The 27,832-nt window shown below is 40.5% G+C and overlaps 2 protein-coding genes across 2 annotated transcripts in view; both read right to left on the reverse strand.

Annotated features, from left to right (window-relative positions):
* grapa (GRB2 related adaptor protein a) overlaps nucleotides 1-22,555 on the reverse strand; it is a 34,262-nt gene extending 11,707 nt beyond the window's left edge. The window contains exons 1-4 of the mRNA XM_082529541.1: nucleotides 22,058-22,555; nucleotides 15,174-15,271; nucleotides 14,003-14,122; nucleotides 1,817-1,985 (exon numbers count right to left, since the gene is read on the reverse strand). Coding sequence (XP_082385667.1) covers nucleotides 1,817-1,985; nucleotides 14,003-14,122; nucleotides 15,174-15,271; nucleotides 22,058-22,135 — 465 coding nt within the window. The 5' untranslated portion in view covers nucleotides 22,136-22,555. The remainder of the gene's footprint in view (nucleotides 1-1,816; nucleotides 1,986-14,002; nucleotides 14,123-15,173; nucleotides 15,272-22,057) is intronic.
* Nucleotides 1-27,832, reverse strand: part of LOC309704410 (uncharacterized protein) — a 342,365-nt gene that overhangs the window by 37,567 nt on the left and 276,966 nt on the right. The window lies entirely within an intron of this gene.

The raw sequence follows: 27,832 nt of genomic DNA on the forward strand, positions 1-27,832 counted from the left end.
TACAACATAAAACACCAAATTCTGTCTTAAGCAGCTTAACAAGCAAATGAAAATGATAAGATACAAGACTTTTGCACAGTACTGTAAATGACTTTTTGTTTGTTTAAAAGAAACTGGGGTCTTTGTGATGTACAATAACAGCCAGCTGACAGAGTAGCAGGAGTAAACCATGAAGACAGGAGGCTGACTAAAAGAACGACTTAAGACAAAAACCACGCATCCAGCAATGCCAGACATTCCTCGGTTTCATTTTGAGAATTATAATTTTTGTCAGTGTAGTAAATGAAACATGATCTCCATGTGACAGCTAACACTGGCAGATGACTGCACTAAATTGATCGTTCTGTTCGCCGATGAATCGAGGTCAAATCTCGGGGCTGAAACCACAGAAGTGAATATGATGTTATATGAAGTATTAGCTTGTGGTTTGTGTTACAGTGACACAAACATGCTGTCAGGTCGGGATTGCTGTGGATCAAATCCCTTCGGTGCAACTGGGTTCGCCTGCGGGTGCGGCACTGCCTGCCGCTCCCAGGAGTAGTTACTGTGCAATACGAGCTTGTCTACATAATGACAACAACACAGCAGCTTTTCCCATGATGACGCCTTCTCAGGAACTAACTGTCATTTCTCATACTAAAAATCAAATAAAGTACTACTAATGCTTGGGCTGTGCTTCTGGTTTACAGCTGTAGTATATCACTATCGTGTGCAGTCTTTTGGAGTCTACATATCACACTCTACATAGAGTGTGATCCACCTAAGACTGATCGGGTGATTGAATTATGGAGTAAAGTAATAATATGCCCAAATTTGATATGTAGCTACCTCATGACTAATGCGTAGAATTGCCTTTTAGAAAATCAGTTTCCTTTAACACTGCTGTGCTCAGTCCGTCTGGCACGCTGTCTAAGATGACTGATTTGATTTTTCTCCAAACTGGCGGCTGCTCTGTGATGTTTCATTACAAGCTGCACCTCTACGTCAAACATCAAACTCCGCCGACGCAGTTGCAGCTCCAGAAATTCCACATATGGAGTTTTTCCCATAGTTATCAGCTACATTAGATTGACAGGTTATGCCTTCGAGTCAAATGAAAAATGAATACTCAGCTTGTTATGTTTGTCCAGGCGTACTGATTTGATAAGCACCGGATAATTTACTGTGTCTCGCCTGATAGTTAACATGATGTATGGGAGTACGGCGGAGGGAAGAGGAACGAGACAGAGACAGATGACAGCAAGAACAGATGTGTCTTAAATGGTTTGGTGAGGACACTCATAAGGATAATGGGATTAAAAAATGCATAGGGATTTTTTTATTTATTTTTTTTAGGTGATTTAGGTACATTTAATTTTTTTTAATTTAATATATTCCATTTCAAATAAATTATATTCAGGTTGCTTTTAAAAACTGTTTGTTTAAAGGGAGACTTTTGTGTACATTTTTACTTCTACTGTATATTTTTCTCCTAGGACTCCACTGGAACACATTTGCATTAGTCACAGTTTTAGCTCCTGCCTCTTTAAGGCCACCCCTCCCTTAAAGCACAGTTTAATCTGATTGGTAGCTCCTCACCTGGCTTTCACAATCAGAATCCAGTGCTAGCAAGCTAGACCTCCTTATCTCACCTGAAATGACCATAGAAGGAGACCTACAATGAGCAGATTGAGCTGAAAACTGATTGATTAGATCAGTTTAGAGGGTTTACTTTGTTACAGTACAAATACGAAAAAAAAAAATCAGGTTATAGCTTCCCCACTTAAATTTTATTTTAGATTGCTTTAAGAAAACCATGAAATCAAAAGAAACTCACCCTGGCGAAGTGCTCGGGGTCTCTCAGAAAGACCGTCCTCTCCTTGGCGATGCTGTTGCTGTGGTAGAAGTCCACCAGCTCGTTCAGAGAGGAGAACGCCTCGTCCCACACGTAGTACTGACTACAGCGATCCTGCAGTACCTTGAAATGCTGAACATGATCCCCATAACTGCAAAGCAGGTAAACAAAGAGATGCAAACGATCATAAAACTGAGTATCTATGAGGATATGTGCTTCCTCGCAGTAGCATACCTTAACTAATGAGTTCCATTTTTTTGCCATTTTGTTAACTAACACTAAAAAAAATACAAAATCGTGAGAAAATCCTTATTTTGTTCCTCTTGATAAATCTTAATTTTGCTCATTTCTTTCTCCCCTGGTCATCCACAACACCACCCTGCAGTGGCTCCATGCTCACAAACACTGAGAATCACTGCCACAGCCAGTTTCCCTTTATTGGATTAAACTTCATGGAAATGAAATCTATAAAACACACTGGGCAAAATTCCCAAATCTCATTAAAAGTTTGAATATTTACTATTGTTTATATGGGACAAATTGCATATATATATATATCTGCAACAACACGGGTCATTTACTCTCAGAAATAATTTGGAAACAAAACGGTGACTTGTTAACTGTGTTGACGGTGCTTGGGCTCAATTTAAGGTCTATTGTAGGAATCATGGCTGAATAATCCTGCTTTTTAATCATGTACTCTATTGTCAATCACAAGGTCTCTTTATTTTTCTTTTAGTTTATTTCTTTTTGTCTTACAGTACATCTGGACCAACTATTTCTTAATAGTCTTAATGTTTAGCCTGCAAAGCCTCCTCCCAGATGTCAGCTGCTGATTGGACAATGGATTTAGTGCATTTCAATTTGCCTCTAAAATCAGTGGAGTGACCTCTGCTTGGTATTATACGTATAAGCAAGAGAAACGCTTGAGATTACAAGTCTCTTCCGTAAGAGTGTCGTGTCCTCGCACAGGCAGAATTAACCTGGTGTGTTTTTCATTTTGAGCCGGAAGCTGTGCCCGAGTCCAATCCCAGGACCCTGGGTTGACTTAAAGCTGTTGAAATAATGTGAAAACAGACAAGCTGTTACAAAGAGAAACCCAAACTACTGTGGAAATATCTAACACAGTCAGTTTCTCAGAATTCATAAAAGCAGACAATGACATTTTCACAGACTGCTCTGTGAGTCTCATGTCAAATAAACCCAATACCCTTTAAATTTAAATAAATGTGGTTTAGATGCTTTGTAGCACAAAATCAGCAACATTTTTAGACAGATTCTGATCAAAGCCAAGCAAAGCAAATGACAAATAATAATAAAATAAAGCCATAAGTGACACAAACAAAAATAGCCTAGGTGTTGAAGAGCTTTGCCTTGTTGTTATAATTAGAAGAGTTTGGCCAGCATTCATTGACAATCATACCTGCTCCCCTTGTCCTGGTCTGTGGTGGTTGCTAAGTAACTTCCCAGCTTATCTTTAGAAATCTGGACATCTCACCGTGATTACATGGTTACATAACTGCGTCTAACATGCAGCGGAAATCAGTGCAACACCCCCATATTTCTAAACACATCGCAGAGTAGGTGTGTGTGTTAATGTTATGTTAATGATTGCTAAAATATCACGTCGGTGGTTAAAGAGAGAGCCAACATTCTCTCTCCCGTTTCTCTTCTAGCGCAGCGTCATCGGTGTGGATGGAAATACCGCCATTGAATGATGCATCCTAATAAGCGAAAAAGCACAATGTGGGATCTCTTTTTTGGGGGGATTTGTGGTTTAACCTTGCTCGGCTCCTTCTGAATCGCGTCTGATTGGCCGTGCTCCAGGCTCGCGGAAAGTAAATGAGCATCGGCTTTTTTTCACCCAGAATTCCTTTCTCTATTCAGACACTGTGCTCCTGTGAACAAGCAGAGCTGGCTCCCTTATGACTGGATGGCATTCAGCTACACCTCCACCCTGCCCTTCTTTCTCTGCCTCCTCTTTTTCTCCAGCCTGTGTGTCCTTGTTTCTCTCCTCTCACGATCTGACTCCCAAAACTGAGGATTTTATTTTGCAGGAATATTAAATTAATCAAATGTGTCTTTCTAAAATGACAGCCTACCAGCATGTGAATATTAACTCATTCTGTATGACCAACAGTGCTTTTATTTTGCCCACAGGTCTGGTTGGCTTCAGCTATTTTGGTACCCTGTGCGAGGGTTTGAGGTTTGGTGAATAAACTCTGAGGAAAATTTCTGAACAGCCAGAAGCAACAAACACAACTTCACCTTGAATTAATGTTTAATCGGGTCTTAATTACATTTAATTTCGGGGACTCTTACAAACAGATCTGTCTGTGCCCCTCTGGCAACACACGAACACTGTGTTTTAAGCTGTAGTGTTCCTAGACCAATGCTGGGGTGGTAATGTTCATGAACTGCTACTTAAAGGCCACAATTTTTTTTTTTATTATTGTCATATTGTTGCCATATCATTGCTGTCAGTGCAGACAATCACCTCTTAATATCAGTTCTTTCTAACTTTTCTCTCTTTATCTCACTTTGTCTCCATTGCCTTTCTTAATTCAGCTTCACACACACACACACACACACACACACACACACACACACACACACACACACACACACACACACACACACACACACACACACACAAAGCACAAAACACAAAACTGTGGTCTTCTGTCAGAGTAATCTTCATCAGCCCCAATAATCTCCCAAGGTGTCTGGCGCCCTCTGCTGCACCCTACTGGTGGGGCTCTGTAACTGCCACCAGCTCTGCAACTGTGCAGCAGCTGCTTGTCTGAGGGAGCAAATCACACAATAAGCCCCTGCTGGATAACGAAGTCAAAATAAGTAAGGGGTGCTGTGAGAGGTGAACAGAGACGAGAAGATTTTAAAACAGGATGTGAGCTCAACACGGACTTTCCCTCGAGGGGATTCACAACAATGTAAAGCACAATTAAACACATAAAACAGATGGAAGAAAAGAAGAAAAGAAGGTAATATTTGAAGTTATTCTGCACCCTCTACATCCTTCTCAGTGGTAGTTTGAAATTTGAAAGAGAAAATTTATTTTCAGGAAATTAAAAATTATTATTATTTTCAGGAAAAAGAAATCAATAGAAAACAAAAAACAAAAAAAAAATTAATTTCAGTTTAGCTTTGGAATATTAATGTGAAACTGGCATCTATCATTAATGTTTGACATGCCCAGCCCCTCCCCCACCGGAAAAAGTGCCCATGCAAGTGACCAGAAGCTAGCTAAATACTGGCTGAACATTAAACCACGCTTGATGCTAAATTTACCCTGCCATGCAAAACACAAACACACATCAGTATCAGGAAAGAGGTAAAAATAATAATAACGCAGTTTGAGACTTTGAACACAAATCATGAGAAAACTAGCCTTAAAAAGTATTTAAATACTATTTTTTGCTGTATCGCAATGGCAACACACCTTATTTAGAATGAAATAAACCATAATCTAGAGTTAAATACTTGTATGTAATCAAGAGGAGAATGCATGATAATGTAGTTGTAACAATATTCGGCGATGTCATACTGATGGTTTTATTAATTATGACGGTGAAGTAGAGACAGTAGAGAAGCAGTTTGCTGTAAGAGCGCAGACAGCATCTGTCTCAGCTGGATCGCTCTCTCGCACACACACATACACAAAGCAGTCTCTCCAAGTGCCCTCTCATCTCTCTGATCCAGTGTAATTAAGGCCCACAGCGATGGAGAGATTATGCTCTGTTTCCGAGTAAAAGGAAATGAGAACGAGAGCAAGAATCTAAGAATGAGAGTGAGAAAGATTGAAAGACAGAAAATGAAATAGATTTAGAGATAGAACTCAGAGTCAGATATACTGTAGATGAGGACAGCAGTTACATTTCAGACTTTTGCTCTGCGCCAGCGCTATTGTGTGTGCTCAAAGGTCGTCCGACCATCTTTCTCTCAACTTCCCCCATCAATCTATTCTCACTTCCTTGTTCTTGCTGTCTCTCTCATTCTGCCAGCCCCCTTGTCTGATCTGCTGTTCAGTTTCTAAACCGCTGCAGATGTCTGGACTACTTCACACAGTCACACTAACACCTCCGGCCGACAGTTTTTAATCTGTGTGTGTTTGTGTGTCCATGTGATGCAAATTGCTGATTATATCATGTTTTTGTGCCAGCTAGCATGCATAACCGTCTGCCGTATTACATGCGTTGTAGGCCGCCATGCACACACATTTTGACCACCAGTGCGTGCACGTTTTAAAGGAGCGTCCTTGCATGTCAACCAGGCATGTCAGTGAGTGAGTGAGGGGGGGGGGGGGGGGGGGGGGGTTCAAACCGCTTGTGGCATTAAGCATAGCATGTTTTGATAGATGGCTGAGGAGATAGGAAGGAAGTGTGACCGTCTGTGCTCTGAGGGTGCAGAGCGAGAGATGTGATGAAGCAGAGAAGGGGAGGAATGATAAAATATGTTTTGGTGGAGGCACTTTAATCGAAACTGTGTTGACTTAGTGGGCTGAATATTTCTACTGCATATTTAAGTCATTCGCGTCCACCTGAAACTTTGGGAAAGCGCTCATACCCCTGACTTCAATCAATTTTTTAAAATCAAGTTAAAACTGTTTACTTTCATTTTTTTTTTGTCTGTGTGCAAAGTGGAACAATGCAAGCATCCAAAATAAAACCAGGATTGTTGGAAAAGCAGCGCTAAAAATTCCATGCTATGCTTAACAGCAGTTGGGCAATACTAACGATGCTTTTCTCATTTTGGATGTTTGTTAAACGTGTATTCTTTTTTCGGCTTCCTTTTTTGTTTTGACCTTCTACATGAATAATTAAAAACAGCAGGACTTGCCATCCTAAGGTGACAGAAACTGTCAGCAAGCACTTCTGCTGAATGAGTCATGTTGGTCACAGGAAAAGTCTCCAACAAGCAGGCCTCTTTAAGCAGAAAGCTCAAATGACACCACTGTCATGATGCTGTCAAAAGATTTACAGATCTATGTCATGTCTTCACTTTTCATTAACTTTGTTCACCTTAAATTCAATAACATTTTAAAATTCTTAAGTAATGAGACTTTTACGATGCTCTGTGATTTCTTGAGTTCAAGCTTTTTTTGTGGTACATTTATGTTATGATTGAAAATCTTTTCAATCTGAGTGTTTGGAATTTGGGGAATAAATTTAATATAACTTTTTGTATCTGCTTTTTCTCAGAGTAAACTCGGTCTAAGCCTTGAGAGAGAGTGAGAGACAGAGCGAGTTTGGATTAATTAAAATGAGAAAAAAATGAATACATAAATAAGGAGGAGGAGACCCTCTGGAGCCTCTCACAGAGCACGTGATGGTCGTACTTGACCGTGAGAAAACACAACAGAAGGAAATATAAAGTCCTGTCCTTCTCTGTCACTGTTCTTGCTTTGCCTCTTTCTCTCTTCCCCGTGTTTACGTTCCTGTCTCTCTCTGATGTGTTTTGGTCACTGAACTGTGGTATTAAACTGTGCCAGTATGAGTTATGGTTCAGGCTATGAAAACCTGACTTTCTACTGAAAATTTATGAGAAAAGCTCTTATTTGGGTTTGAATACAATATCCTCTCTCTAACAGGCTGTGGTTTTTGGTATCTGACAATGTTTTCCTGGTCTCAGTCATGTTGGCTGTGGAACTCAAACATGTCTATCAATGCCGGGATTACACATATTTTTATTGCAAGTAAACAACTTAAAGGAGAATTTCACAGAACAAACATTATTGTGCTGTGCACCACACATACAATCGCCAGTTACTTTATTAGGTACCTCTATTCAACAGAGGTGGCAAAAGTAGACATTCTGTACTTAAGTAGAAGTACAGATACTAGTGTACTCTACACCGACAGTTTACTGTTTAGGCTATCTTTATATTAGACAGTATAACGTTAGTATGAAAGTGGAATTCAGTCAGCAGATATAAGCATCATCAGCTTAACTTAAAATTCATCTCTGCTACACCCAATGTAACCTAACTCTGACCATGAGAACCACAGCCACTGTGCACCAGCCCAACACAGTGCTTTACTTTAAATCAACCACATTATTTATCCTGCACAAACATGCAGAGTATTTTCATGCAACCTTTAAATAACAGTTAGTCTATCTCGGGTTTTTTTGTTGGCTTTTTTGCAGCACGTTTCACAACATGAAAAAAATACATTGTCACATATACAGGCACAATATATGATTTAAAAACATGAGGTTTATCAAACACCACTGAGCAGTCTTTACCTTTACATCTAACCTCTCTTCCTCCTCTCCTGTCCTGTCTTTCTTATCTTTCTCCATCTCTGAGTAAAGTTAGCTCTCTTTCTTTTCTCTCCTTGTTAAATACAGCAGCTGGACCTTTAGTTAGCAACACACTGTGTGACAAACTGCACACAAACAGTTTGCTTCTTGACACATGAATAGGATTGCCTTTTGTGCATTAGTGCTGACCCTCAAATCGGTTTGATGTGTGAAGGCCCGCAGTGATAATAACTCCCCTCAAATGCGTAAAACCAAAAGTAAAAAGCCTGTTTTGAAAGCGTAAGGAGTAGAAAGTACAGATATTCGTTTAAAAATGTAGGGAGTAAAATTAAAAAATTGTCAGAAAAATAAATACTCAAGTAAAGATACCTGAAAATTCTACTGAAGTACAGTAACAAAGTATTCGTACTTCGTTGCTTCCCACCTCTGCTCATTAATGTAACAAACAGCCAATCACGTGGCAGCAACTCAGGGCACTTAGATATGCAGACATGGATGTCCTGCTGAAGTGCAAAGTGAGCATCACAATGGAAAGAAAGTTGATTGAGGTGATTTTGAAGGTAGCATGTTAAACTTGTCTGACTTGTACTTACATAGTGCTTTTCTACTCTATCTGAGCATCTGAAGCACTTTCTTACCTCACACACACATTCACACAAGCACTCTTTTCTGGGTCGAAGTGTGTTTACGTTCACACACTCACATTCTGATGGATACATCGGGGGCAACTCGGGATACTAAAAGCAGACTAGAAGAGCTGGAGATCGAACCATCAACCTTCCGATTAGTAGACAACCACAGTGTGGTTGTTGATGACAGACTGATCTGAGTATTTTAGAAACTGCTAATCTACTGGGATTTTCCCACACAGACATCTCGAGGGATTACAGCAGCAGCTGTCGGAGTAAAAATGCTCCGTAGATTCCAGAGATCAGATGAGAATCCCGAGACTACTTTGAGATGACTCAAATAACCACTCATTACACGTCAGTACAACACACTGAACTTAAGGCAGATGGGCTAGAGCAGCAGAAGACTGTACCAGGTGTCACTGCTGTAATCTCAGTAATTGGAAAAAAGTTCATCTGATGAGACTCAGTTTCTGTTGCGACATTCAGATTACAGGATAAGAATTTGTTGTAAACAGCATAGTCCATTGGTCCATTCTGCCTTGTATGGATGGTTCACAGTAGTGGCAGGCGTTTTTTGACACACTCTTTTTTATTGTATCAAATAAACTAAAGCACTTTTTTTTTCCTGATGTTCACGAAGTGTGAAATTGTCCCCCAAATGATGACATTCACAGGACACTGAACCCCAAATCTCTGAGCGGATTATGTAGCTGTAAAATAAGCATCACCCACAGGGTCAGTTCCCTTTAATGGTTTCCCTTTGTAGAAATGTCCCTGAAAAGAGGCTGATGATAAATGATGACTAGGAAGCCGAATGAACAGCCAGAATCAGCGCTTACTGTATGAGCCATCAGTCAGTGTAGCGTGAGTCAGTGATACGTGAGGCCGTGTCAAAAACAACAGCATCCACACTGAAATGGTAGCGCAGTGGGCAAATTGCCTAGTGGCCCTGTCTATATAATTTTCATCTACCGTTAATAGTATTTACAGTCTCCATGGAAGGCGAGTTAATCACTATAGATGCCCATGTTAAAAATGAGCAACTTTACAGAAGCACTGCATTTTAATCTAACCTATGCTTTTTAAACTTTCTTGAAGCAGATTTTGTTTTTAAGTAAACCCGAATTTTACTATATTATTTACATGTTGGTACTAATTCACAGGCATCTGTTTCTATGTACTCTTTGATGAGTCAAGCTAGAGAAACTAGCAAAGTTAGCTGAAAACTGTGAAAAAAAGCCATCATAATTCAAGCTTCGAGTTAATAAGTCAAAATTTTGAGCAAATACCTAAATTGTCAAGCTGGATCTGACAATCAGGGGCTCTGTGAAGTTATGCCATTACCTTGTCACCTGGAGGTAGATTGCAGAAGACGTCAGCTGTCCAACAATTCCACATAAACACCTTTTATGAATTATCATTCGCTAGAAGGCATTCAAGTGGAAATGAGGTCCATCAGGGCCCTTTCTGAATACCAGAGCTAACTGAAACTTTCAACTTACTAACTCAAAATTTCTAGTTTTTCGATGTCCTTAAAACAAGGACATAAACTCAAGGCTTCAAAAACATCCGAGCCCACAAATCAAAGAGTGAAATCAGATAGCCAACCCTTTTTCAGGGTGGTGATTGCTCTTGGCAAGACATGCAACAGACCTTAGTCCTTACTGTTCAGAGCACAATGCGATTGACAAATCATTATCTTGAGACTATGAGTCATCTTCTGGGTGGGGTGGGTGGGTGTTCTGAGGCTGAGAATATGGACTCACTGGTCAAGAAGACATAAGGCCAGACAAGTTGTTGGTGAGCTTCTATCAGACTGTTACATCAAAGAAATGGTGTTTGTATGACCTCCAGGTGATACGGGACAGATGCAACAGGAAAACCGACTGTGTACGTGTCTTTGTGCACGTGTGCGTCTGCGTGCAACACCAGACTATAGTCTAAACAAACACTGGGTCAAGCAGGAAGAAAATATCTAATGGAACAGATTTAGGTCTTTTCAAAAGAAAAAGGAAGGAAGTGATGTTGACTCTTTGGATGTGGGAAACATGTGAAACAAAACCTTGATAACCACAACCACAATGCTACTCCTGCCTGTCTAATAAATTTCAAGTGAACTGCACCTTCAAGACAGGTGTAGCTACTTTTGCTAAGGCACTCGATCAAATTTTTCCTGAAGTGTCTTTTGGTGACTGCGCACACTTTTTTTTACTTTGAGGGAGTTTGGGAGTCGGCCGCAAGGACTTGCAGTTATAGCAGCTGTTGAAAAGCCTGAAAAAGGAAGTGAGATTTAACACCAGACAGTGAGAAAATTGATGTTGTCTCTCTGCAAGTATCTAAAAAGTACCCAAACAATAGAACTGGATTAGGTATTGCTGAAAGTATTAGATCTAAGTTGTGCCACTGTAGCGCTGCAGGAGAAGACCAAATATATCCTTTGGGTGCATCTGCTGCTGAGTCAAAGAGAACTGTAAAACCACCCGGCATGGCAAAATAGATTTCTCTTCTTGGTCTCTGTCTCTCTGTGTCTAAAGTCTATCTTGGCATCACTTTATATTCCAAAAATAAGCTACTAAATAACCCACTGGGATAGTTTTGCTGGCGTAGTCTGAAACTACAGTCTTCTGCCACATATTTTGCATGTTCAAAGAAATTTTGAAGCAATTACTGTTTTAAAAAAGGTCCCTTGCATTATGGCTGGAGTCATTAAATTACTTATTTTAGGCCACAAAACCGCTTTTAAGACTGATTTTATGGTGAAGAACTATAGCGAACAGGACATTGAGATCACGTCAGTTCTTTATTCCCCTCCGCAGATGTTTGTGTTCCACATTTGTGGCTATTTTACACTTTTGTGCACAGTTTCATTCACTTGGCATCTTATATTAAGCGCCATTTTAGTTCTCTAGCTGTACCAGACTACCAGCACATTCTTTTAATGTTGTTTTTTTTATATTTGCTTACATCTTGCTTTTACGGAAGCCCTTCATGTCAGAATCCTTACTATATTTTAAGATTGAGATTAGACTTTTTTTCCCCCGACAGTTCAGATTAACTCTGATCCAGTTTTGGTTTATGTGTTTGGTTTACTGTAGGTTGACATGGGTATAACTGTGGCTCACTTCTGACTCAGATCTGTTGGTCATTCGCACAGGATATTTGCTTAATGAAAATGTCAGGATTTTTCATCGATTTAAAAATCCTCCTCACATACAAGGCCTTGAATATTCAGGCCCCATCTTAACTTAAAGACCTCATAGTACCATAATACCCCAATAAGGCACTATCAGAGGCTTTCTTGTGGTTCCTAGGATATTTAAAAGTGGGGAGACATTAGCCTTCAGCTTTCAGACCCCTTTTCTGTGGTGCCAGCTACTAGTTTGGAGTTGGGAGACAGTCAACCTCTGTACTTTTAAATATAGACTTTTCTTCATTTTAAAAAGGAGTTTTTCCTCCCCACTGTCTCCAAGTGCTTGTTCATAGGGGGCCATTTGATTGTTGGGTTTTTCTCTCTATTATTGTGAGGTGTTTACCTTATAATATAAAGCTTTTTGAGGCAACTATTGTTGTGATTTGATGCTATATAAATCCCATTTTTAGATATTGTACATTGTTGTTTGCGATATAAAATCTAATGACTGCAATATTTGATAACAAAGCAATGCATGTTTTGTTGTTTGAGTTTTTTGCGGAAACAAGAACAAAGATAGTAACATTGTTTGCATTTAACAAGTACAACAGGGACAGATGTAGATGACCAACAAATTAGAGGATAAAGAACTAACCACTTTATGTTGGTTTTTCCTTTAGTAGGTCACCCACATATATTTATGTTAGAATTACTTACCACAAGACCAATATTTCAAAGAGATCAACGCGGTGGAAATATTTATATTCACATCTTTACACGGGACTTTAACTATTTTCATAATGGACTAAAGTGGTTTTAAAGTTAGATTTAGATCTGCCAACCCTGCCTTCCTAAAACAAAGTTGCTAATTAGCCAATTTTATCGTACATCACACTTGGAGGATTTCTGTCTCCACCAGAATTTTTCTTTATGACAAAAAGAGCCACGACGTCTCTTCTAGGATTCATTCATGGCTGTGAAAGTGGATCGGATTTTTCACAGACTGACGTCAAAGCCGGACCGAGCTGAGCTGAGACTGAAGTCTCTGCAGTTACTGATGTCCTGTCTCCTCTGACAGGAGCGGTGTCGGCACACAAGAACCACACACGCACACTGGCAAACTCACACAAACACCTGACCCACTTTTCAAGCTGCTACACCATCCAGCAACAACAGCCAGAAAGACATCAATAAACAGCCAAAAAACCCAAAAAAATACAAGAAGCATCAGATTCCGCTCTGTCCCCTCTTGGCAAATCTATTTTACTCGCAGCGTATCGCTTCTCTTCCATCCCTTGTGTCTAATTTTGTATTTTAGCTTTTTTTTTAAAACACAGGCAACCTAATTTTTTCCTTTCCCTTCCACAGGACTATCCTAAGACAAATCCACTGAGAGTGACATTGTGCCCAGGCGATTTAACAGCCAAACACAAAACAATCCCCAGATCTAATTCTTAACCCCTGTCTTGAGTTAAGTAGGAGCACAGTGAAGGGCCAAACCTCCATTCCAGGTCTGGCCTTTATCAGCACCAAAACTCAGACTCCAGACCTCCCACACTCCAATATCCACACAGCCCCTCAAGGCACAACACCAAGTCTCAGCTGCACCCTTCAGCGCCACGTACTGACAAGACAACCCATCAGCCCCATCAGCAGCTCCAGATGCCGTGGTGTGCTAGACAGGATTAACTCACATCAGGCCAGAGGGCCCGCAGATCCCCCCCTCACCCCTCTTAGCCTCCACCCCATACCTTATCCTCTAACCCTCCTTCTCTGCCTGCTTCTCTAATCCCCAGCCACCATGACAAATATATCGAGCATGCACACGCTCGCCTGCGCGCATCCAAAATACATTAATGAAGAGATACAGGGAAATAATGTAGCGTTTTTAGAGGTGTGTGCTTATAGGTCTGCTAATTCAATTCTGTGGCATTAGATGAGATGCAATGAAACTTCAGTGATGGCTGTGGAGCAACCCTGCAGCTGCAGTAATGAGAAGTTACGCAGGGTAATATGAAGAAATACATATGAGATCAGAGAGGTGTATGAAATCCCACTGCGAGGAGCACGACAGTAAAGCAACTGTGCAGAATATAGTGCAAATCTTTAGTAATTTTCTCCTACCTGACAGACATGGAAAACTCTCCAGGAGCACTCTCGCTCTCTCTGACCAGGAAGGCGCCGCACTCTCTGTTTCTGAGTCGACTTTCTGCCACGCCGCGAGATATGCGACCGGCGAACCAGCTGCAGGCCAGTCAAGCAAAAACAAAAACAGACAAAAGAAAGCAAGTGAGCAAACAAAGAAAGAAAGGGGTCACCGGTGTTACCGCTTTATGCAGGTGAACTCTCCTGATCTGAGCATCTCCTCCAGACGTTTGCACACACACTCAAATTTAAGAAAAGAAGTTTGTGGATATCTGCTAACTCTGAAAGAAACTGAGAGGAGAGCAGCTCACAAAAGCACGGATCAAAGAGCTGAGAGAGAGAATGAAAGAAGTGAATTTTCTACACGCTGCTAAGTTTGCACATGAAACAAATCCAGCAATTCAGTTGTCAGCAGTGGTGCGGAAGTAAAGGTGTCATTATTCATTTCTTTTCTCCTTTCTTTTTTTTGCACTTGCTTAGTAGTGCGCTTTGCTTGGAGGCTCTGAGCACAGTCAGTTTGATGACTCGTGTGAGCATCTATCCAATATGGTGGAGAAACTCTAGGACCCTCGTGGCTAACTTCATGCAGTCAGATTTCAGGGATTTAAAAAAAAAAAATCAAAGCCACGCAAAGAAATTTGGAGGCAAAAAGACACACATATATACACACACGTATCCTACACTCCCAGGGGTGTCCACAGACTTAACTAGGCAATTCCAACTGGGCTGTACATCAGGGTTCATTAATGAGCCAGAGCTGCTGTAACGTCTGTGTTGTCAGTTTAGAGTTTGTCACAGCAAACCAGCTGGTGCATGACCATCTGATGGAGATACAGGGTGTACCAGCAGCTTCACTGTAAACACACACACACACACACACACACACACACACACACACACACACACACACACACACAGGGCTGTATCATGTGTGATTACATAAGTTAGCGAATGAGTGTGTCCCTTTGGGTAGGCCACCTTATGCCAGAGTGCAGATGTCCAAAGCAGAGCAGAAAATGCCCGGGGCAGCAAACTGCTCACATCCTCGCTGATGAGATGTTTAAATGGACCGGTGGTAGGTAGATGTGTGAAACGCTTTATACAGATGAGCTAAAGATGCACATGTGTGCCTGAGTGTGCGCATACTTACGCGTGTGGACGTAGGTTGATGTAGTTTTTCGGCACGAACCCTTTTCGGTTGTGGAGTTCGGCCGTGTACCAGTTAGGATCATCCTCCATGTTGGTGATCTAAGAGCAAGCGCACACAAAAACACAGAGTGAGATGAAAAGCTGCCCATAATGATGTTGGTGCTGGATTTTGTCCTCACACTGTTTTATCAGCCTCCTCAACTCGCACAAGTTTGAAAAGATTACTGGGCGAGTTTTAAATGCCACATGAAGCCTTTCGTGATTTCACCATGGCTGGCAAATCCACATATTTCTTCAAAATTGATCTTCCTCGAGTTAGCTGACGTGAGTCAGTCGGTCTGCGCGGGTCATCACGCCGAATGCAGAAACCACCATACATCACAGATGTGTAGCGGAGATAAAAATGAAGTTTGATGGTATTTTCCAAATGTTTGTTGCCCTTTACTGCCCTTTATCACACTTTAATATGTAATGTATTCCTAACACCCCATAATAGGTGTCTTTTTCCATCAGTAAAGCCCAAAAGATCAAAGTAATTAAAAAGAATAAATACTGTAAACTTAATTCTTCTTAAAAAAAACCTTTTTTCTTATTAATTCAGATTTTCTGTCACATTTTCATCCCTATAGTATAATGTCAGAATAACTACAGTCTATTCAGTGCTATATTCTGCATTATGGAGTACAAAACCTGTGTGTAAGGGAGGCTCTGTGTTTACACTAATTATGGGTAAAATATAATGCATGCGCTATAATGTTGAGTGATTTGTTTGTTTCTATTACACTTACAGGTCAGTTGATCAGGTTGTGTTTTATAGCAGAGCTGTAACACCATGAGCAAAGTGGGTAGTGTAATGGAAATCATGACGACACCAGGTTTTACCTTGCGCAGATTCTCCAGGCGATCCAGAGGAATAATATGAAATATACATATATTTACTGTGGAATTTCACATGATATCGACGAGTAAAGATGAGCGCGTCTCAGCAGGCGTTGTCATTACAATCTGAAGTTGTAATCTCACACTGAGTTTCATCTACCTGCTCCTGCGTGTACTCTATAGATACGGAAACACAGCTTGTCACAACAAGCAGCCAGGCTGCCCTCGCTGCCCGTTACAGAGCCAAAACACCCAGCGCTATCTCTAGACAGTTCTTCGTACTCCTAAAGGCCCCACCGACACCAGCCTTTTTCCATAAACACAGACATCTCACCAAAAATACAGGAAACGCCAAAAGAAAAATCCTGTGCAGGTGATACACTTGGAATGAGCTTTTTTGCAAGAGAAGATTACATTTATATATCAGTACTTTGACTTTTTTTCTCCTCTTTACATTTAGTGACAAATTTTGATCTCAGTATGTATCAACGCAGAAGAACAGAAACCACTGGGCTCAGAAAAGAGCTTCTAGAAGCTTTTTAAGGGGCAAAGAGTTAATAATCAAAATTACACCGCTTTGGTGTAAGTAAAAAGAAATTAATTACATAAATAAAATAAATTGAACCCTTGTTTTTTTATAGCTTGAAAATAAGCCATAACTGAAAATATTTCAGTTGACTTTTTAAAGACTATAGTTACTATAGTTAGTCGCTTGCCTTAAGAAAGTCTGAAATGTCACACCAGAGCCTGCTATCAAGTTCACATTAGCTGGCGTCATTATCATTCGCAGGATGTGTAATCTGACAGTGGGGTGTGCAAAGTAAAATGAAAAGAAATTCAAGCACAAATGATAACAATGATAGTCATTTAAAAGCTCTTGCAAACATGTCTTATTTCTGCTAGCTACAGTAGGTAATAAACAGGGCCAGGGCTCCATCATGATGATAAAGGACAGTCTGTTATTTTGACTCCTGATATGTTCCTGCTTTAAACCTTATCTGTTTTATCCCGTCTCCTTTCATTGCTTCATCTCTGTTCATGCTCTTTTTCAAAATCTTTTTTACATTCAGTCTCCTAACCCAGCTGTGACATGGCTTGTCATTTTGATATTTTAAGATGATTTTTATTTTGCGCCGCCTGCCTCGCACTGCCACATTTCTTCCTTATCTCCCTTACAGCTTGGGTTTATCACTTTTTGGGCTTTCGTCACGTTGCCTCTGTGTTTGATCAGCAGCTGTACCCAGCAAAGTACCACGTGTCATGTACTGTAGTTAAAACATCCTCCCTCACCTCAAGCTTCACGCGACATCCTGCCAGCAAGGACTTGAAGGCCACTGTGATGAAGAACACCTTGGGCAGTAATGCCCATCTGCCAGAAAATAAAAAAATAAAAAAAAGTTGCCCTGTCCCCTCTCTGCATTTAGAAACTTCATTTCATGCATCAGCTGCTTGTAATGGCTACAGTGCACATTTGTACGTGCACTGTAAATGCGTCGCAGGCTACGAAATGATTTACTGCTCATAACGTCAGTCATTCATCGAGCTGAAAGCTTGCCCTTTCAAGAGGCTGGAGGTTTCGGTGTCCCTCCTAAACAACCTCTTCCTATATTTCCCACAGTTTAAAACAACACGCTGGACTGTTTCTCATGAAACCCAGTGAGCCATTTCTGCATCAGTCTGACTCAGAGACTAACTTCCCCCCCACCACAATTTCAATCAAAAAGTTTCCACTTCCTGTACAGCTTCACCTGTTAATTTAATTTTTCCTGCTTGTACATCATAATAACGAGTAACTACAGGAGTTCTGTGGAGAAACCAAATCTTTTTTTTTGTCATATGTATTGTGTTCATAAAGCCTCTTAAGGGGTAACACTGGCAGTTTAAGAACTTTTCCTTATTTCTATTTCATAGATCGCTACTTTAATTTTATTAATAATGCAACAATGCCAGTAAGTACTAGCGCATCAATACAAATATCAACAGTATTAATATAGTAAAGTTCAACGTGCAGCCCATATTGTTGTTGTTGTGTTTTGGAAAGGATAATACACACCTCAAACACGCACCATGAAAAATGTCTGAGCCTTTGCGAGCTGACTTTCATGCCTATTTTATTTATAGCCTGTAGCACATTTAAACAGAAGCTGACACAAAAAGACGAGCGTATCTACATCCCAGCTCTCCAAACAACCCCACTTTCAAATTACATGAAATGCTGCAATGTGTGCTTTGTTGGGTTAACTAATGACTGTGGAAAGTAAAAGTAAGTTATTTGGTTCAGCTCATAAGTCATAAAGGCTGCCTTTACTAATCAAAAGTATCAGTAGTAGTATTAGTAACTCTGGCCCTGTTTTTACTTGGTATCACATGCATACCAAAATTTGCATTATCACGCACCACTAGTAGCTACTAAGTAAGTAAACAATTGTACTGAATGTTGACCGTGTACAGCAGCGGTCTCCAACCCCCGGGCCATGGACCGGTACCATGGCCCGTACTGGTACCATGGCCTGTACCCGGGGGGTCGTTTGGTACCGGGCAGCGAGACATTAGGCTCGGGTGTGAAATTTATGGTTTTCAGGGTTTTTATTGTTAACTCGGTCTTTTTCCGTGCTGTAGTTGTGTGTCTTATTTTGAAAGAAATATTTACGTGTTACCATAGCAATCGGAGAGGATTAAGGGGCAGAGAGGAGGAGGTTACTCTCAATATTGTTGGCGCATTTCAGTAGGACGCTGCTAATAAAGTTATACAATTACACAGTGAATTTGCGTTTATTATTATATTTACAAAATACCACAGTTTTTGTCTTTGTCTGTATCCTTTTATTTTGTTGTATTTATCCGCGACACCTTAAAGGCCGGTCCGTGAAAGTATTGTCTGACATTAATCAAATCAAATCAAATCACTTTTATTGTCACATCACATGTGCAGGTACATTGGTACAGTACATGTGAGTGAAATTCTTGTGTGCGAGCTTCACAAGCAACAGAGTTGTGCATTGCTTGGGGGAGCTTGCGACGAGGCTGCCATACTCGGCGCCATCTTGAAGATTATACCGGTTAATGGCATTAAACCGGTCCATGGCGCAAAAAAGGTTGGGGACCGATGATGTACAGTGTTTATCATATATATATGTAGAGAGAGACCGTATATAACCAATAATAGCTGATTATCTAGCTAGACCCTGTTAATTCAGCTGTGACTAACAGCTCCTTCCAGACCACTCCAGAGAGTTTACTCATTACATAATTAACCCTTAACAAAAGAGCATTAAACAAACAAAATCCGACAACGTGAACATCTGACATGGCAGTAGACTGAAAAGACCACACACAAAGCTCTTAATGAGGCTTAAAAACAGGTCAGGTATGGTTGACCGCACCTGACTGCTGTGGTCAGACACACGAAACTGTTGGATAAAGGAAGCAAATAAATACAGCAATATTTTTATTTCCAAGGATAGTTAACTATTTTCTAAAGAAATGAAGTTATTTCATTTTGTGATTAGAATGTAGTGCGTACTCTCTGGGTGCTTTGGAGGTTTTCATTTCCAGCCGGAGTTGTTACATTTTTTGTGACGGTATCTGGAGAACTAAAGCTCGGCTTTTGTGTCCCTCGTGTTAAACTTGGCAGCACGGTCTCCCAGCTTTACACATAATGCCAGAGCCACTTCTTTTTTTTTACAAATTCTTCTATGAAGCTATTTTTATAACTTCTTTATGAGTCAACACTCTGCTCAGCTCGATCGATCCAGTTCCACATGGAAAACGCACAATGCGTTCGCATTGGCAACAAGGTGTGAAAAGAAGCAGAAGTAGGCTTTAAAGCAGCATAAGGGCAATAAATGAGCACCAGTGAGCAGCTGTGAGGAAAGCAACTATCTCTTTGGTATTTTTGTAACTAAATTATAGAGTTTCTTTTTTCTTTTTCCGCACAAATTCTTTTGATGTTGTAAAGCTCGGGCCATCTGGCGCATCATGCAGAAACGAACAAATGTGGAGAATTATTTAAAAGTACTGCTTGACCCGAGTGTGAACCAAAGCTTTTTGGCAAAGACAAGACAGTCGCTTAGCCCTGCACGAGTAAAGAAACAAACTTAACAGTGGTTTAAGTGATGGTGCTGTTTTAGCTACTGTAAATTATCACTATGGCCAGACAACACAAGTACGCATCAAAGACTGCTGTAACTATCTGTCTTAGTGTCGAAACTAAATGCCATTGCATCTTAGCTGTAACATGCTGTGACACTCGACTTCTAACAAATGACTTTAAAGACAGCAGGAATAAGAGGTCTTTTTTATTCATGTTTAGTGCTGGAATGAAGTCAGTATGGGAAGAATAGTACACCAACTATCTTCAAGCAACAAAAGGTAAATTCACCCTCAAAGAAAAGCCTCAAATTAGCAGAGAAATATTCCAGTGAAAGGAAAAAATAAAGGTTTTAACTAGTGAGAAAAGTTGGACCTGCAGCACCGACGCCCACTGGTTAACTGAGACAAAATCCAGAAGACAAATTGATCTCACTGTGTCTTCCATCTTGCTTGATTTGCCTGCGTCTGAGTGTCAAACAGATGGTGCCAAAGCACCAGTGTTAGAAAGAAGCACTTGGCTCTTTAATTCTGAGGTTTGCTGTTGATGTCTTAGAGGGACGATTTTCTACTACACTAATTTCCAGCTGTGCCGGAACTATTTCAGCATGGTGTTTGACACAAATAAAAAGCTGCAGATTAAAAAAAAGATTGTTAGGCAACCTGGAGCAAAATTTAATTAGAGGAGTAGAATCGAATATGCCTATTTACTTTCTGTAAAATGATAAGAAGATTCAGCATTCCCATTTTATACTGTAAATATTAAGTTGTAGCCTGTGACGTTAGCTTAGCTTGGAAAAAAAGGTTTAAAATAGTGGTAACCTGTTAGCCATGTAGCCATGTGAAAATGACAACTTCCCATTTTAATATGTGAAGATTTAGACTACAAAGCCACCTGTGCTACCACTCATTCGTTTTTAAAGCTACATTTTAAAGCATTTTGTCTGTTGCCATGTTGCTTTTTTGTGGTATTTGCAAAAACTATCATTTGTTGAGACAATGGAGTGCTAAGTTCTGAGCTAATGTTAGCAAACATGACTGTACAGTACACAGATCGCATAGGTGCCTTTGTACTAATAAAAATATAACTAAAAATCTATATTTTACTCACAAAACTGAAACACAAACTTCTTAAATGGGCTGTTTGCACAATAAATAGTCCTAGCTAACAGCAGAAAGAACACTGTTGTGAGGTCTAGCTCTGTAACTTTATACATGCTACAGCATTTTAGTGTCCAGCTCTCAAAGTGGCCAAACCACTTTCTTTAGTCCTTAAGGAAAATTTGCACAGTTATCAAAAATGTGTTTAGCTTCATAGACATAAAAAAAATGTTTTATCTTTCTGCTGTTAAGTAAGCCTTTTCAATATTAAACACGATAGGGAGTGACTTTATTGGTGGCCACTGAGGAAGTACAGATTTGGCACTTCTACAAGCTAAGGACTATTTGCCCTGTAGTCAGCAGACGCTCCAGGAAACCACTGGTTCAAGCCAAAAAAGTCCTCTAGCATACTCTACATGATTGTTTTGACACTTTTGTGTAAAGATTAGCAAATTAAATATAAAAAATAAGTAACTTTTCGCTCTTTTTAAGAACAAGGCTAGCTACTTCAAACTGTTTCCTGCCTTTATGGTAAGCTAAGCTATCTCACTGCTGTCTAGCACATAACCACACATACAGGTGAGTGCTATCATCCAAAATAAGTTTAAGCCACTTCTAATACTTTATCTTTCTTTAGACTATTCTTTCTTTAGGAAGCACCTGAAGCACTTGAAATATAATTTCAATGGCTTCTGACAGTAAAGTTTTAATTGCTGTAATTATCACAGTGTAGGCAGACGGAGCGAGAGAGAAGACAGAGGTGCTGTGCCAGTTTTACTCTTCAGACAGACAAAGATGAAAAATTCTTTTTCTTACCTTGAGCAAGTCTCCCTTGTTGAAACTGAGCTCATCACCCTCTGTGGCACGAAACGTGTACAATGCCACCGCTTCCATGCTGAAAACAGTACCGGCACGCTCTCACATAAACACACACACACACACACACACACAGTCAAAAAGACACGCCGGGACCCCCACTAATGCCCCTGGCACCAAGGTGGTAGTGCTAGTGGGCAGGGGGGCAGGCAGGGATGAAGAAGAAATGTGAGGAAGAAACAGATAAAAGAAGAGGATAGAGCAGAGTTAAGGGGTAGCAGAAGAGAAGAAGAAGTGGAGAGGAGAGGTCTAGTCTGTTCACTGAGCAACAGAGCGTTTGAGAGCCGGAGCAGAGGATAAGAGAGAGAGTGAGCTCAGTGAGGGGAAAAACACGACTGGCTGCTGCTCAGCAACACACTGCCATCAGAAACATTCAGAGAGCGAGAGAGAGAGAGAGAGAGCAAGTGACTAGGGGCAAAGGAGTGGGAGGCACTTCCTGTGTATATATTTGTCTTACACACTCAGTGCGGCTTCTGTGGAGTGTGTGTGTGTGTGTGCGCTTCAGCTTTTTCCATTATGTTCCGTGTGGTTTGTCGTTGCACTTCTGTCATCGTGCGAATTCAGCTTTAGTTTCACACCTTTGAAGTGAAAGGTGAGCTCACGTTTGCTGTTCCTATATTTAACATCTGTGAAGGCTGAAAACTTCCGGATGGTCCAGTCAAGTCAGGCATTTCAAAACGTGAAAAAAAAAGAGTGATCGCTCTATGCCACAGAACAAGCTGAGAGATTACCGCATCGGTTTTCCCCTGACACCCTCTTCCTTTCATCCTGCTGACCGTACACATACACCGTGTGCTACATTTCAATTCTTGAGTAGCTTTGGTTGAGATTTCCAAAGCATCTGCGTGACAGTGAAGGCGTGTCTGATGCAACCTCTGTGCCAAAAATGATAACTGGGCAGCTGAGTGAACCTTTTCAAGATTTATTATTAAAGAAAAAAAAAGATTATAGCATGGATGATAAAACCAGCTATGAGGTTTTACATCATATCGTCGGTATTTATCATCTATGGACTGACAGCAGCAGCGGGCTGCCAGCTTCATCTGTTTCAATTTATGTCACATGCTGAGTTAAATTCATTGTTCCAGCAACTTCTCTGGATTGATGCTAGAAATAGTGGACGGTTAAAAGCAATAGCTTTTTAATTCTGGAGGCCCGTTCTAGGGGTTTGCTCAGATTCGTATGTGGTGAATCAGAAGCCCTGTATACACTGTATGCTTTGGGCTACACTGTAGGAAATAAAACATTGGGAATCAGTGGCTGTGGAGATCTCAGCTTGATTTGCCTATTCAGGACGATTATACTGGGGACAGTTAAAAGATCTGAACCTTATAGCCCCAGACGTCTGATTGGGTTATACACACTGAGCAAGTCAGAGATGTATTGAGAGGCCAAGCCATTGAGAGCTTTATGAACTAGTAGGAGAATTTTAAAGGTAATTTTGTATTGAACTTGTAGACAGTGTCTGTGTACTTGTAAGGATCTTCACCGTCTTTTGTATTATCAAATCCTCTTTCTGATGCTTTGGATAACCCTTCAAATAGAGCATTACAGTAGTCTAACCTTAATATGAATTTTCTAACTTTTAGGTTTTTTTATGGTAGAAAGGAGTCCTGGTGACCTTATTGGTATGATTATCAGTTATCAATTGAGACCACAGTCCACAAGAGTTCTGAGATTCCTGCCTTGCTCTAGACTTTGTGGACCAACAACAAGTATTTCTGGCTCATCTCTGTTTGGCTCTAAAAAAGTTTGTAGACATACAGCAGTTAATGTCATCGTTTACAAAATACAGAATTGAACTCAAGATTTTAACTGATAAATGACTTCTTCAGGATTTTATCTGGACATTTTGGCAGTAGTTTGGTAAGAATGTGAGGCAATGCTAGATAAATTAATCAAAGATATTACTTTTAATGAAAGAAATTCAGAGGGAATGGTTTTGGAAGCATTGGGTAGTTTATCAATGGCTGGGAATAAAAGAAGTGGAATTACCCTGAGTATTGTTAGTCAGTTGGGAGACATAGGATTGCCTGCCTAATTTTATTCCATTGTTGCAGTAACAAAGTGTATTTTTATTGATTTCAAAGACTTGTTTTGCCATATTTACATTCTCACTGTAGACTGCATACATTAACAGTTCTGACAGGTGCGATATGATCGATAGACTGAGAAATGTCATCACATGACAACAGTACCAGTAATGTGTATTTTGAAAATTCACTACTAAATGCACTTGCACTGATGTAACGGCTGTTGATAAATCAGTTGGTGTTAGTTTTGTCAGACGACCAAAACACTTCTGGAAATATGTAATAACGACCCGAGACAGTAACAGCCAGAACATTTGTCACTGTGACGTCAAGACCTCTGGAACCAATTAGATCAAACATGTGACTTTTAGTGTGAGTGGGTGGAGTTGCATGTTGTTAAACATTAACATTAAAGTAAACTGATGAAATATTTTGAATCAGAGTTGCTGCTGGTGTCAGTGTGAATATGAAATGAATTAAAATAAAGAATAATGCATAAAAAAATTTATAATTTCAGAAAAAAAGTTCATTAATTCTTTCCATAAAATCACATCTCAGTTTAGCCGGTTGGCATTTATTAAGGAGTACAAGAGATTTACAACTAAAACTGTTTTTATATATAACAGCGACCAGATCGCCTCTCTGTGTGGTGTAAAGGTTCAAAGCTTTAATTACTGGGTGATGTTTTAGCCAGCTCTGTGTTAGCAGTATAATCAAGCCAGGTTTCAGTTAGAATCACAAAATCCAGTTTATTACCATCCATCCATCCTCTTCCACTTATCCTTTTAGAGCCAATCCCAGTTGTCTTAGGGCAAAATGCAGGGCACACCCTGGACGAGTCGCCAGTCTGTCTAACACATAGACACAGACAACCAATTTAGAGTTTCCAATTAATCTATTCCCACTAACTGCATGTCTTTAGACTCTGGGAGGAAGCCATAGTACCCGGAGAACCCACGCAAACACGGGAAGAACATGCAAACTCAACACAGAAAGACGCCAGCCTGATGGTGGAATTGAACTCAGGACCTTGCTTTAAGGCAACAGTGCTGCCCGGTTTATCACTAATAATGATATAACTAATAATCAAAGTCTTATTTGGAAAGTCCTTTTTGCCACATTCTACAAGCAGCCAATCAAACTCCCTCCCAAATGAGCCTCCACACTTCATGATCTGTAGATATCGTCTGGATGGACTTAAAAAGAAGAAGAGACAGAGAGTAAAACATAGAAGAGGAAATGCAAAGTAAAAATACAAACGGCTCTAACTACAATGAGATAAAACAACAGGGAAGTTGTAGCTGTTTCTTTAGCGTGACCTGTCCAGGAAATCCCCGGTCAGCTGCGTCACTTGCCTGTGCCACCAGAAGGAGGAGTGCGGGATGTGAAGGCTAGATGTGAGGTGATGGAAGAATAGAAGAGGAAGAGAAAGAGAGGAAGTGGAACTGCCTGCTGCTCTAGGGCTGAAGCAACACCCTTGTTCTTAAGTCTTTTCCTTCCTGTGTGATGATGTCTTGTGCGTTTGAAATGCTGGAGGTGAATTAAAAAATTTAAGGATCGACATATTCTACATCCAGACATTTTTTTTCTGTATTTTAATGTGTGGTACACCTCGCTGTGTTTCTGTGTACAGCTCTCCGGCCTCACTCAAACGTTGTGGGTGATCCTATTTTTTTTTGCATTTTTTTTCTGTTGGTTGAGTTTGTGTGTCCGTAGGTGGTTCTCTTCTTTGTCTCAGGCACTGTGCTGTTCACTGCTCTTTTCTTTTGTTTAGGCCCCTCAGCTGACACAATGACATCACTTCCTGTGTCCTTTTCCAGGAAAGCGTCGGATGTTTTAAACACCAAGTTACAACTTACACAAACAGCTGCCCATACACAATGGTGTGTTTTCTGTTAACAGTGATGAATCCTTCATGCAATGTGACTGATAGGCCATTTTTAACAGCCCTGCAGTACACTGTGTATGTGTTACCCACAACACAGGCAGCACATAGTATGTAAACCCAGTGCTTTTCTGCTTGGGTGACATTTTCATCAATTTCATCAACATTTTTATCCTGCCGGGGGCACTAATGCAGGGGGGCTTGAAATGGGTGAACAGGTTTGCGTGTTTGAGTGAGCTGGCGGAAGTCAGTGGGCAATGGCGGAAAAAGCAGGTGGGCACAAAATCGCTCAACTTCCCCTCAAACAAATAAACAATGCCTCTCAGGATCTGTGCATTCTCAGGCCACATTTGTCTACAGCTCATTCCTACCCTCAATTTTCTTTTGCACCTATATGCTTGTAACCCCCCCCCCCCCACCTCCAATAGCTGTCATTATATTGTACTGCATTGTCCCCACGATGCTTTTTAATCTCTGTTCCTCTCTTAGCCCCCACCCCCACTCCCATTCTCTCACTTGCTTTTTTGCTCTACCTCGCTTCCTCTCTCACGCACTTACTGAACAACATGTGGCAGGAAGGGCATCTGAGCTCACAAAAAAAAAAAAAAAAAAAGTTTTGTGAAGCCAATTAGAGAACTGCCTCCTTTATTTGCTGCCCAGGGTCAACATTACTCTATACTTTCTGTCAGTGTAAATTTGTGTCATTGCCCAAACTGTCCTGTGAATGTTTATATGAAAAAAAATGTTTTTGTTCATTTAGAAGAAAATTATCTTTTTTAACTTAGAAATTTCTTAATTAAATAGTGAAAAAACAGGCACTTTTCTGGCATTTAATTGTTTAATTATCACTTAAATGCGTTGGGGAGGTGTTCATCATCAGAACAAAGTCGCAAAACCTGTGAAAATACAGTGTATAGTTCAAAATGTACACCCTCCTTCACATTTTCCGAAGCAGCCCAACAGGCCGGATTTGACTATGCCTGGTTGTTCTGGCCCTCTGGCCTTATGTTTGACCCCTCTGACTTAAAGGGCACGTGTAACTAAAGTGGTTAGGTATGTAAGAGTGAAAACATGATTCACCTCTGTCTGCAGGAGTGGTTTCACAAGGATATGTCTGTAGAAATGTGTGAACAGGTGGGTGAAAAAGTGAATTTTTCAGCCACAATGGTCAAGAAAATGTCAAACTGGTAAGAGGTCATGTATGGATTTGCATCTCTGCAGCTGAGGAAGGCTGACTATATGGATTAAAAAGTTGCCTTTATAATGAAGGGTTGTTGTTTTTTTGTTTATTTTTTTACTAAAAAGAAAAAAAGTCTGCTCTCACAGTAGAGGAGTTGATCAGGTGGGTTCTTTATGCTAAAAATGTGTAAATAACAACTGCTGGGGCTGTTTTTCTTCCACTTACCTTCCTTCTCCAGGTATAATCTACAAGAGCTCCTCACAAGCACTCTACCATTTGCATATGAAAAGATTTAGCTAATAAACTGGCAGGAGTGGCAAAAATTATACGCTATCCTATTTCATGCTTTCTGCCCCCCCCCCCCCCCCCCCCCCCCCTTTCTGCTGATTTAGGCTCCATCTGGAACCAAGTGCGCTACTTCAGGCCAAAAACTGACTCCTGCCAGTCTTTCCTCCTTTTCCTCCACGTTACATAAGTTTTGCAGGCTTCTCAAAGTGATGCACCAGTTATATTCATGCTTGAGCTTCCTTAGGTGAACCTAATGTGTTTGCACATCCTGCTGAATAAAATTCAAATTAATATGACTCACATGCACCGCTTGCCTTTGTAACTGAGAT

The sequence above is a fragment of the Aulonocara stuartgranti genome (assembly GCF_965226115.1).
Source record: "Aulonocara stuartgranti genome assembly, chromosome: 4".
Classification (NCBI taxonomy): domain Eukaryota; kingdom Metazoa; phylum Chordata; class Actinopteri; order Cichliformes; family Cichlidae; genus Aulonocara; species Aulonocara stuartgranti.